At 46.3% G+C, this 13,331-nt stretch overlaps 1 protein-coding gene across 1 annotated transcript; it reads right to left on the minus strand.

The window, feature by feature from the left end:
- Positions 1–4,905: 4,905 nt before the first annotated feature.
- LOC130116520 (collagenase 3-like) lies at positions 4,906–10,813 on the minus strand. Its single transcript, XM_056284439.1, has 10 exons — positions 10,711–10,813; positions 9,642–9,889; positions 8,979–9,127; positions 7,864–7,992; positions 7,552–7,713; positions 7,274–7,403; positions 7,024–7,157; positions 6,750–6,909; positions 6,538–6,641; positions 4,906–5,661 (listed from the first exon to the last, which is right to left on the minus strand). Exons 1-10 carry the CDS (start codon positions 10,807–10,809, stop codon positions 5,552–5,554), a joined length of 1,425 nt encoding a protein of 474 aa, XP_056140414.1. The 5' UTR covers positions 10,810–10,813; the 3' UTR covers positions 4,906–5,551.
- Between the last annotated feature and the right edge of the window lie 2,518 nt (positions 10,814–13,331).

A 13,331-nucleotide genomic window follows, 5' to 3' on the forward strand; every position in this document is an offset into this window, starting at 1 on the left:
CTACGTCATCGCTGTGCGTTGTGGTTAATGTAGTTTTGGCGTAATTTACAAAAAAAAGAAGCGTCGCCGTAAAAGACATATTTTGGCCCACCCTTGCGTGGACAGCAAGACACCGCGGAGGCAGGAGTGTATTCCCGTAGCAGCGGAGAAAGTGTGGTGCTGTAAACTACTAATAATACACTGTAAACTACCAATAAGACACGTTAGCCCCTGGCTAACGGGTCTGACCCTTTAGCCGAGTGGTTAGTGACGCCGCCTTGTGGTGCAGTACACCGCGTATCGAATCCCGCACCGGGCAACCAAATAACCACTTACATAATAATAATAATAATAATAATGTAAACTACTAATAAGACACGTTAGCCCCTAGCTAACGGGTCTGACCCTTCAGCCGAGCGGTTAATGACGTCGCCTTGTGGTGCGGGACACTACGTATCGAATCCCGCACTTGGGCAACAAAATAACCGGTTACATCGGTGGCAGCGGCGGGATCCGGAAGTGTGCAGATCCTCAGAAGTCTCTTCGGAGCGCGGGAAGAACAAAGCGCGAGGGCGCGCTTCCGGGGAGGGTGACGACTGTAAACTACTAATAAGACACGTTAGCCCCCTAGCAAACGGGTCTGACCCTTTACCGAGCGGTTAGCGAAGTCGCCTTGTGGTGCAGTACATCTCGTATCAAATCCCGCACCGGGCAACAAAATAACCGGTTACAGTATGTTTACCGCCATCACTGTAGACTACTGGTAGGGTGCATAGCTGCACGTTTGTGTACTTTTGGGCTGCATGTGCCAACAGGCTGTTCCACATTGCAATAAAAAAGCAGTAGAAGTTGGTTATAATTTGGTTACACCTACATTTGGCCCAGGAAAAAATCAACTCAAATCAAATCAATTTTATTTGTATAGCCCAATATCACAAATTACAAATTTGCCTCAGTGGGCTTAACAGCAACGCAACATCCTGTCCTTAGACCCTCTCATCGGATAAGGAACAACTCCCTAAAAAACCCCTTTAACAGGGAGAAACCTCAGGAAGAGCAACAGAGGAGGGATCTCTCTCCCAAGACGGGCAGCGTGCAATGGATGTTGTGTTCCTACAATTTACATAATACAACATTGAAAGAGGATAACAGAATTGTAATGGACATAACATTTATGAAGAACATGATGCACAGGATGCCAAGTGGTGTCCACGTGCCAACGGAGCAGTCCAGGACCCAAGCCACGCGACCAGCATCATCATGTACTAAGAAAAACTTAGGTGAGGAGTGGAAGGGCAGGCAGCATCCAAAGAGAAAAAGTTATCCATTTCATCATCCGTTTGTTTTTTCAGGGTCCCGAAAAAGATTAATCTCAAACTGAATGCAGGCAGCTTATTTGTGATTCTGACTGGCCTCCTGCGTGGCTACTAAGGTGACAGATGCTAGAGAAAATAACAAAAAATAGGATTTTAATATGATAGGTTAAAAAGTATGCCTGGGTAAGATATTACCCAATTTCATAATTATGACCATGGTTCGAGCTTGTGGGCTGTGTATTCGTTTTATCACAGGGACCATAGCAGCACACCATTCTGTTGGCTGGGTAACCTCTTCAATTATGCCTTCATTTTCCACGCGCTGCAGTTCTTTCTTAACCAGTGGCACCAGAGGCAAAGGTATTCGCCTGGTTGTATGCACCGAATATGGCTGGACGTCTTCCTGTAGGGCTATTTTCACCGGGTCTGTCTTCAGCAGTCCACTTGTTCCGAAAACACCGCTGACTTCCTCCACCTGCTTCACTAGGCCCATTGCTACAGCCTCAGGGTGGCCTAGTAGGGCGTTGCTTTTTCCTCTTATGACATACACCGGAAAGGAATACTGTTCCCCTTTGTAGCTGGTGGTGGCCAGAAATAGTACTACGCAGCTGAGGTCAGGAAGTTGCAATCCCATTTTATTTTTCAGCTTTTTTAAAGACCCTTGGCTGATAACCGTAGCATCGGCTCCCGTGTCAATTCTGAAAGTTACCGGCGTGTCACATATAGTCAAACCTACAGTCCGGCCATCTTGACTTTTCTTACTGCCCACTTCTCCTAGGAAGTATCGCTGTTCGACTTCTTCTGTAATCCCCCCTACAGCTTTTGAGTGGCATGCCCGCCCCCAATGTCCCTTTTTATGACATTTATTGTACTTGCTTTTCAGTGCAGGCCACTTTCTCTCGTCAGGGTGCTGAGGCTTGCCCCGTCTCCCACATTCCTCCACTTTATGGGTTGCAGGGCTGCTGCTTCCATAACGCTGCCCGCCCTTTTTGCTTCTGATGGTCGAACAACATTAACGTTCGCCAGTTGGGCCTCTGGTTGGTTGGATTGGAGACTAACCTGCTTAGTTATCTCCTCCGCCTGACGCACCTGTTCGATGACTTGTGTCAGCGTTACAGACCACTCGGACACCATGTCATGTCTGGAGAAGCGTCTTCTCGACATTAAGAACAGTTCCAGAATAGAGGGAGCCGACTCCGAGAGTTTAACAAGTGTAACTTCTGCTGCTGCTCGGCATGTCTTTATCCAGCACACTCAGCTATCTCCCTCTACTTCAACAACTAACTGACATGCGCACTTCACGTCATGGTACTAGACACTACAACAGTGACACCTACCGGCCACACGTTACTTTCACCTATCACAGTTCATACCCCAACCCCTCCCCGTGGCTACGCAAGTATGACGAATTCAACACGCAAGTATAACGAGTAATTGTCTTGCACAGTGAACTGAGCACAGCAAGAATTGCAATCAGTGGTTACTGTTCTCTTAATTATCAACGTTTCATACAATGATTTTAAATGAAAGAAGGCGAGTCTAGTGGCAGGGGCGTGGCCACGTGGGGGCCGGGGGGGGCGCACGGCCCCCATTGGTCAGATCACGGCCCCCCCCCGCCGGCCCCCTTCCCCTGTCCCGAGTGGGTAAAAATAAAAAAACGCCTGCACAGAAACAGTCCAATGGAAGCTGAAATACATGCATTATTATCATTAGCCCATTATTGTTAAGTCTTGTCCTTTGCCACTAAAGTTATGAGCCCAGCGGGCTCATATTCGTGTAAATCCAAGTGTAAAAGCAAGAGTGTGTAAGTGCAACATGGCAAGTCCAAGTGATGTAGTTTATTTAGTTGTGTGTGTTCAGGATATGGAAATGCTGGCTTCATTGTGTACATTTTCCCTTCATGCAATTGAAATTGCAATTGAAATACTGAATGACATTTCTGTCTTCGGTCTTTACACTTAACAACACTTAAACCATACCCGTTGCATTAACACCCGTGCATGGGACATGTAGATTAGATGAATGATACCATTCCACACCCTTTGGCTATACACAGTCCATGGCATTTTTAAAAGGGCTGTCATCATCTTCGAAAGTAGTTTTAAAATAGTCGTTTTGACAAGTGCCACCCTAATTAAAGGGCTGGCCCCAGCTGCCCCCCTCCCAGTAAAAAAGTCCTAGCTACGCCCCTGTCTACTGGGCCAGATTGTGGCGTGGGATCTATATGTGGGGGAGGGGGGAGCAAAGTTTTGAAATACTGAAACACAGTTTCGAAAGGTTGGTTTCAAGGTGGTTTCAGGTTGAGTTCAAGGTGGAGGTGGGATTACATCGAGGATCGGCTCTGAGCCCTTTCTTGTTTGCACTGGTGATGGACAGGTTGATGGACGAGATCAGCTAGGAGTCTCCGTGGACTGTGATGTTTGGGGATGACATTGTGATCTGTAGTGAGAGTAGGGAGCAGGTGGAGGAGAGCCTGGAGAGGTGGAGGTATGCACTGGAGAGAAGAGGAATGAAAGTCAGTAGGAGCAAGACGGAATACCTATGTGTGAACGAGAGAGAGGACAGTGGAATGGTGAGGATGCAAGGAGTGGAGGTGATGAAGAGGGATGAGTTTAAATACTTGGGGTCAGCTGTCCAAAGTAACGGGGAGTGCAGGAGAGAGGTGAAGAAGAGAGGGCAGGCAGGGTGGAGTGGGTGGAGGAGAGTGTCAGGAGTGAGTTGTGACAGAAGGGTACCAGCAAGAGTTAAAGGGAAGGTTTACAAGATGGTTGTGAGACCAGCTATGTTGTATGGTTTGGAGACAGTGGCACTGATGGAGACAGGAGGTGGAGCTGGAGGTGGCAGAGATGAAGATGCTAAGATTTTCACCGGGAGTGACGAAGAAGGACAGGATTAGGAACGAGTATATTAGAGGGACAGCTCAGGTTGGACGGTTTGGAGACAAAGCAAGAGAGACAAGACTGAGATGGTTTGGACATGTGTGGAGGAGAGATGCTGGGTATACTGGGAGAAGGATGCTGAATATGGAGCTGCCAGGGAAGAGGAGAAGAGGAAGGCCAAAGAGGAGGTTTATGGATGTGGTGAAGGAGGACATGCAGGTGGCTGGTGTGACAGAGGAAGATGCAGAGGACAGGAAGAGATAGAGACGGATGATATGCTTTGGCGACCTCTAGTGGGAGCAGCTGAAAGTAGTAGTAGTAGTAGTAGTAGTAGTAGTAGTAGTAGCAGTTTTGAAAGGTTGAAACTTAGTTTTAAATCTCTAGAGGCATGCATTGCTTTTTATATTTTTGAATCATCTTACATGTATTTGAGGTTTTTAGCTACACCTCACATGAACAGGGGGCAATATTTCAAATTAATTTTCCAGCTCAGAGTAAAAGACTGTGAGATACAATGGCCTCTGATTAATACTCTATAGAGCTGCACACATAGGCCCCATGTAACGCACTGACCGTAGCACAGCAGATGCAATACTTTTAATGAAAAATGTACATTTCATTGTGTGCTGTTATATTGATTCCCCTGAAGGCCCGATGCATGTATGTCCATGATACATTATGAATTCATTTTAGATATTTATGAATGCATATCAAGTTTTTATGAATAAATTTATGATACATTCCCTCTGTGGAGCTTATAGAAAATGTTGCTGCCTGTTTTTGAATTACTAAGTGTAATAATAATAATAATAACACTTGCACGTTTCCATTTGACTGCTTTTACATTTCTTTTTTTCATGCTGTATTGAAACAAGTTCTGCAGTATACAGGCCTAACAGGCCATGTCTGGTTTTCTGAAACTTCTCTTAAACAATTTCACAACAGTACAGTGAGTGTAGCTTAAATACAAAACAACAACAACATATAAAATTCTCATGATAAATTTATTTGTAAGGTGTTTTAAGTTGTTACACTGAGCATTCATTACAGACATCCTAACAATGACATTATAAATTCAATTCAATTCAATTTTATCGTCATTAAAAACAATGTGCAGGCACATGTTAAAAATGAAATGAGGGCTGTGGCTTCACCAAACAGTGCAAGACAGACACAGACAAACACAGTATAAGTTATACACAGAATAAGAACAATAAGAATAAAGCAACAATCTTAAAAACATAAAAAACATGTTTTTATAAATACGTATATCAATATAATTACATCTGGCACCCTGTATTTCAACAACAAACAGGTTTTGACTCTGCTACATTCATCGTTATTCACATTGTCCACTAGTTCCCGTGGAGAGAAGATCTAGTAGTTTGTGCAGCGGAGGAAGTAGCTGTTTCTCAGCACCCGGAACAGCCTCTGGCTCCTCAGGCGGTACTCAAACATGTAGGACCCACTGTACACGTAGGTGAAACCTGGGGAACATGGACACAGTGTTAATTACCGTCCACGCTATCGTGTTCATATCAGAGCTGGGCCAGAACCAAGCCATAGCAATGCCGCATGTGCCACATATTTGCCAGATGTGGGCCATATTTGTTTTGTGATATTCGGGCCATATTCACCATTTACCACACGGGCCACTTCAGGGTCACATCCAGATCACATGTTGCTGAGAGCACTGCATCTTTGCCAGAAAAGCCCCCACATTTGATTTGGCATAATTGGCCCTTATTTGCTATTATACATGTGGGCCACTTCAGGCTCACATCCATTTTGTCAGGGCCAGAAGAAGGCCACCAGTGCCGCGTCATTGCCGAAGTGATCCCAATTCCAGATGCTATCTGGGGTCCAATCTCCCCACTCTTCCAAGCTGACCCGGTTCCTGCTCCACCCCCTCTGCTGATCCGAGGAGGGCTACAGACTACCACATGCCTCCTTTGATACATGTGGAGTCACCAGCCGCTTCTTTTCACCTGACGGTGAGGAGTTTCTCCAGGGGGACATAGCGCCTGGGAGGCTCACGCTATTCCCCCTAGTACCCCCTCCTCCCCCGAACAGGCGCCCCGACTAACTAGGGGAGGGGCTAGTGCAGCGACCAGGACACATACCCACATCCAGCTTCCCACCCGCAGACACGGCAGATTGTGTCTGTAGGGACGCCCTACAATGCCGGAGGGATTTGAACTGACGATCCCTGTGTTGGTAGGCAACGGAATAGATCGCTACGCTACCCGGACACCCCCTGTGCTTTTCCACTGCAAACTGAAAACCCCTTTGTGCCGGTGAAGACTCTCTCATCTTAGTTAACCTTACTAGGGAAATGAAGACTCGCTGTGAATGCAACTCACCTCTGTACTGAAATGCTGCCGTCACTTTGCCGGTCACGTCCGAGAAGGTGTTTTGCACCCGCTTTGGAGATCCCTCGTCCAGGGTACGAGTGGCTTCATCATAACTTGAGAAAAATAGACATCAATTAAGTCATTCACATTCTCTAACAGTAGGGTAAGCAATGGATGGCTCCTAATTCAGCTGATTAAAAATGAGTCCGTTTTGTACATACCTATAGTAGTACTTTCCAGAAAAGAGCAAGGTCTTGCGAGAGTCCACATCATAGAGGGCAGCATCCACTTTGCTTAAGCGATTGGGCAGACCAAAACTGTTAAGCTTTTTGGGGTAGCCGGGTACAAGGTCATAGCCGGAGAAGGCCCACACTCTCTTACCTGGGGATGCAAGGGGAGGTAAGACTTATCAGTGTCTCTGTGTGCGAAGGTAACTCGTGCAGACTTACATAGCAAATGACGATTTTTAAGAAGCTAATGGGGACACACGCATACCTTTGAAGAAGTAGACTCTGTCTGATTGCTGGCTCTCGTAAGCCGCATCAATTTTGCTAGGGCCATTAGGCCAGAAGCTTGTGATGAGATTCTGCTGGGGTGAGCTGCTCTGAGGGTAGCTGCGCCAGAAGAAACTGCAAGCAGACCAGATCATAGGAAGTCAGTATATCAGCCAGTTCCACAACTCAGAGAAAAAGAAATTCTAACTAATTCGCTTTTTTTGCCGATGCTCAGTGGCAGCCTAACATACCTGTCTTTGAAGAAGTACATCTCCCCTCTCAATGTTGTGACAGCATCCAAGACCATGGTTGAATCACATGCATCTGGTGTAGTGGGGGGTGGGGTTGCAGGATCATTAGGATTCACATCAGGATTTGCACCTAGAGGGTGATATTAGGACATCAGCCATCACATAGCTTTGCATTGAGATCTGCATGACCTGCAGACCTTTCTCGAGATCACTTGGGGCTACAGTCGATGTGCCGTTTATTCAAATATGACATCATACACCAGAGAGTTGCACCTTACCGTACAGATACTGGATGCCGTTAATGTCATCACGGGGCAAAGCATAGGTGTCAGGGTTTCTGAAGGTGTACACGGGGTACATGAGTGCACCGGGATCGGTAGAGTGAGACAAGCCCAGGGAATGGCCAAACTCATGAGCTGCCACCATGAAGAGCACATAGCCTAAGACAGAAAGTACAAAGTTACAGGTCTGCCTAGAATCGACCAGAAATGATGAACAGTATATGGTGTCAGGAGAGAGGCACGCTGACGGTACAGAAGAATCATCTGGAAGGGAAGGTAGAGTCGCTTTAGGTCATAAAGCTTAGTCACCTCTGTTTGAGCGGTAAGTGAAGGTCTCGTCTTCATCGAAATGGGCATCTCCTCCGATGCCGGGGGATGGGGCAAAAGCGTGGGCAAGGGTGCCATCAGGGCCATCGAAGGGGTAGTAATCACCATGCGCTTTAAATGAAAACAGCTTAAAGTCAGCCGATTGCATATTAAGAAGGAAAGAGACACTTCTGACCCAGTTGGAGCTATTTCAGTGCTACCTTCTCGCTGGTGTTCCCAGTAACTTCGCAGAACTGGGAACCACCTAATGCTAATTAGTGCTTAAATTCATTTGTGGTTAGATTAGGGCAATGAAAAATCACCCTGCTCTCCGAGCCTTCCCGGTCGCTGCTCCACCACTTCTGCCGATCCGGGGAGGGCTGCTGTAGACTACCACATGCTTCCTCCGATACACGTGGGGTCGCCAGCCGCTTCTTTTCACCTGACAGTGAGGAGTTTCGCCAGGGGGACGTAGCGCGTGGGAGGATCGCGCTATTCCCTCCAAACAGGCGCCCCGACCGACCAGAGGAGGGGCAAGTGCAGCGACCAGGACACCCACCCACATCCGGCTTCTCACCCGCAGACACGGCCAATGGGACGTCCGACCAAGCCGATTCGAACCAGCGATCCCCGTATCGGTAGGCAACGGAATAGACCGCTATGCTACCCGGACGCCCTTTTCAACACAGCAAGCCCAAGCACGCCATCTCTGGAATGGGTTTTGGTTTTACTTTGGTGAGTGATGCACGTTATCTAAGCTCAGCCCCGACCCCTACGACCCCTACGAAGGGGAGAACTGTCAAGCCTGTGCTTTCCCCTGGAGACCCCTCCTGGGGATCTCCAGGAACAACCGACCACGTAGGTCGGTTGTTCCTGCCCTGTAATACGACCCACAGGAGCGGACAGTCTCGTAAATAAGAAATTTATATGGACTCGTCCCGCGAATCAAATGTCGTTGTCTGATATCTACGGTACCAGCGCATAACCACCAGAACAGGTGGTTCTGGACTGCTGGGTTTATCAACATCGGGTAGCTAGAGTTACAACGAGCTCCTCTCGTAGTGAGATGGGAAAGTGGCTCCTGGATGGAAAAAAATAGGAGATAATTTTGTATTTACACAGGCGGCCGAAGGAGATCATGATGTCGGCGGTTCCACTGTAGAGTCTGCTGAACCTCAGAGGAGTGACCCTGGACCACACCTGCAGAGCTCTGTCGATGGAGTCGTCCACCTCGGCCACCGACATGTCCGGGGTGTAGTTCTCTATCCTGCGGGGGGAGACGAGTCCGATATATGATCGAATATCAATCAAATCCCATCTGAAATCATGTGACGTCTTTATAGGGTTTGCCCTCTGTCCTCACGCCCCCTTCCCATTTCTCTCCCCTCCCGCTGTCCTCTCTCTCTCTCTCTCTCTCTCTCTCTCTCTCTCTCTCTCTCTCTCTCTCTCTCTCTCTCTCTCTCTCATCCTTCTTTCTCTTACAGTCACACCCCCCCCTCTCTCTCACACAGATACACCCCCCCTCTCTCTCTCACACAGACACACCCCCCCTCTCGATCTCTCTCTCTCTCTCTCTCTCTCTCACAGACACACCCCCCCCTCTCTCTCTCACAGACACCCCCCCTCTCTCTTTCTCTCTCTCACAGACACCCCCCCCCTCTCTCTCTCACAGACACACCCACCTCTGTCTCTCTCTCACTCTGTGAGTCTCTGTCTCCCTCTCTCCCTATCTTTCCATCTCTTTATTTAACACACACACACACGGTGGAAGGAAACGTCACCTGTAGGTCAGGGCGGTTTTTCGCCACTTGGGTTCATTCTGGAAGGTGGTGAAACGGGCGACGTCGACATCCGGAACGCCACAGCGGGGCTTCTTCATCAGCTGCACCGTCTCGGTGTCCAGCGTGCCGGTGATCTGCAGCCCGAAGAACCTCTGCATGTCCCTGAGCTTCCGGCTCAGCTGGCTGACCCCCCGCCTGACCGACGGTCCCTCCTCCTCCGTCAGGTTGAAGAAACTCTTCAAGTAGTTCTGCAAGGAGACGGCGCCGCGGTGAGACACAGCACAGACCACACACTCTCCTTCATCGCCTCTGCACGTTGTTTTAGTCAACGCTCTTCATCGGTGTGTGAAAACGCAGCATGCCCGAAACATCTAAACTTTTCCCATCATGCAACCGCTGAAGCCACGTTTTCGTGATGACGTGTGGAGATTTAGCGCGACTAAATATTGATTGATTGATTTTTCTTTCGATCATGTTGAAATAACGAAAAACATATATCAGGAATACAGAACAAATGGAAATAACACTGAACATAGTGTGCAAACTCTCTGTAACAACACAAGTAATACTAGTCCAGATTGGGAAAGGGTGTAGGATGACGTACAGAACTTTTCTGGTCCCCCTCCCTTTTTCATGCTGTAGCCAATTTAGGGGAACAACGCAGCCACAGGAAGTGCCGCGGCCGGGAAGCGAACCCGTATCGCCCGCACCGCAGGAGACATCACTAACCGCTGAACTAAAGGGTCAGACCCGCCAGCCAGCGGCCAGCGTGTCTTCTTATCCATGCACGTTACAATACATTACCAATCAAGTCGAACCAAAACTTCCAAAACAAAAGAAACGCGGGAAAAAGCAAAGAAAGACCAACGCAAACAGCACAACTCAAACGGGCGCCTCCCGCGTCCTGCATCAAGTGGTGCTGCTCCATGCAGCACCACCCCTCGGTTCATCCATCCTACACCTGCTCGGCGTGCTCTGGTTCAGGAGCTGTTTAAGCTTACTCGGTGGTTTTCTGTCCTGCAGTTGCTCCACAGGTTGACTCCTGTAAGGGTTAAATAAGAGCACTTACCTCTGCAAACGTCTCATCCTTCAGAGTGACTGTTGATACCGGCGCAGAGTAAACTGCTGCCGCGCAGCTCAGTAGGACGCACAAGCTGACACACTTCATACTTCCTCGGTGGAAAGCGACTTGTGTGTGGATGCTCGGCGCAGCCCTTATATCCCCACTGACACGCAGTGTTGGGCAACAGCCCGCCTGAGTCACTGGCTGCAGGGATGTCCCCTTTTGGAAATCAGAGGAAGTTGGCTCTGATTGCTCAACCTGAAACAAACGTCTCCGTAATGAGACACGGTAATTAAGATGAATTGGCGTCTGTGTGTTTTTTTGACAATGCATGATTCACAAAGCCTACAGCAATCCTCTATGATGTAATTTGATATATGATATATCATATTATGTTATTGTATTGTATTATGTTATATTGTATTGTATTGTATTTGTAACCCCCTATCATATTACAATGGTTCAGTGTTACTCTATACGCGGCTTTGTTTCGCGCCTCATATAGACCCACTGATAACAATAAGAACTCAGCTACAACTTACTTCTACAGGTTCCGTTTGTGTCCTGTTTTAGCGCATTGAAATGAATTGTCCAGCAGATGGCAGCATACTAAATTCGTCAAAGAACGCAGGCTCGTCACAGGGTGGGATCATGGGGAGAGGTATAGCCTGTGTGCAGCTTTATATTTGCGAAACATTTTTTTTCATGTTGATAATGCTTATGTATAATTGCATATGTACATGCACACATAAGATGGGTTCCACTCCCAGCCTTACAAACTCACAAACGAATGTTATATATTTTAATAATACAACGTAATTATTAATTGAGAATAAAAAGAGATGTACGAATGGAAAGCATGGTACTATATATTTTTTTAAACATACACAAAGATGGTAAATATGTTGAGAGTGATGATAAAAAAAAACACCCGCGTTATGTCTGCAATCTCTGTGGCTCTTTCAGGAATGGTCTTGCTCATAAGTGTCTCTCCTAAGAAAATTAGTGAGCACCACTGCAATAGTTCATTTACATTTACGGGCACTTCTGCCTAATTCGGTACTGTCACTTTAAGAGACCGTGGCGCTACGTCAGCCTTGCTGGGCGGGACTCTCCCCCATTACGTTCTATGCGAGCTGGCGGATCACCGGTCGTTACCGTGATGGCAAGCCTGAACATTTGTATTTCTTGTATTAGGTAAGCATGTGTAAACCCATCAGTACCTTGTGTAACATATGTTGCGTTGAATATCTTAAGTACCCTGAAAAGTAAAAGTGTAAATGTCGTGGTTAATAAATATACTTGCAACGTTGATGTGACCAGCCTGTGGTTACTAGCCTTCGCCACACGATGTGTAGCTAGCTAGCGTTAGCCACAACATGGGAACGTAATTCTTTGCTGTGCTGTGGTTTTAATATCTTCTAGAGGTGGATGTATTTCGGAAATGTTTACAAATGTTCACATTAGGTGTGTTTCGTTTGGTTCTGTGAGTAGAAAATATCGTAGGTGGTAATTTTCTTAATGTTAATTTCAATCGTAGTGTGTATTTTGCAATAGCAGTTAAACTTGTGCTCTTCTGCGTTACATTCTATGCAGCTGGCAGGGCACCAGTCGTTACCATGGTAACAAGCCTGAACATTTTTATTTCTTATACTAGCGAACTGGTGGTTGGACACGGCCCACAACCCAGCCACTAAGGTTGCGTCTTCCCGCCATTATACTTTGGGACCGGATGTGGTCAGCAGATTCATCCGTCCTAAATCGTCCATCAGTGACTGCGTCGCGCCTCCTGTTGGCGAACTCGATGAACTGTGAGCCGGCAAACACTTAACGGATTTATTCAAGTAAGACTGTTCCAGTAGCCATTCACTTCCTGGATGTATTCACAACTTCCGGTTAAGGGCCCCAACGAGATATCTCCTTTTGTTTATTATTTTGTTTATTTGGGTGTTGAGCACAACAGGGGTATTGCAGCGCTGCAGCTTATCAGTGTATAATTCATACTTGTATTTTGCATTTATATGTATATACATACATATATATACATACACACACACACACATATATATATATATATATACACACACATACATATACACACACACATATATGTATATATATATATACATACATATATATGTATGCATATATATTGTATTTGCAAACCATCATATAAATATTGGTAAATACTGTTATTCACTATCTACACCTATCTACAGTATAATTCCATGTAACTCTACTTACCTTGTGCCCCGTATTCACACACAGTCAACTCATACTACACCTGACCTTGAGGTAAAAGTCTATCCTTATGAAGAAGGGTTATATATTGTATTATACTATATTATATTATATCATATTATATTATAAGATCATATTACTATAACTGATTTTTTAAATTTTTTTTAATTTGGAATCATATTAGCAGCATTTTTACATAATCATCTTCAGTTAGATAGTTTTACAAAGTGCTCCATCTTTTCTGCATTTTACACAGTAATTGCAGAACACAACAATAGAGCATGGGGTGTTTTCCATTTGAGATAAAAGAAAAAGTACAAAAACCCTCCTTACATAAACCAATTGATTAAAAAACAATAACTGATTTAAAACTCAACATAGTCACC

The sequence above is a fragment of the Lampris incognitus genome, chromosome 8 (genome assembly GCF_029633865.1).
Source record: "Lampris incognitus isolate fLamInc1 chromosome 8, fLamInc1.hap2, whole genome shotgun sequence".
NCBI classification, from domain to species: domain Eukaryota; kingdom Metazoa; phylum Chordata; class Actinopteri; order Lampriformes; family Lampridae; genus Lampris; species Lampris incognitus.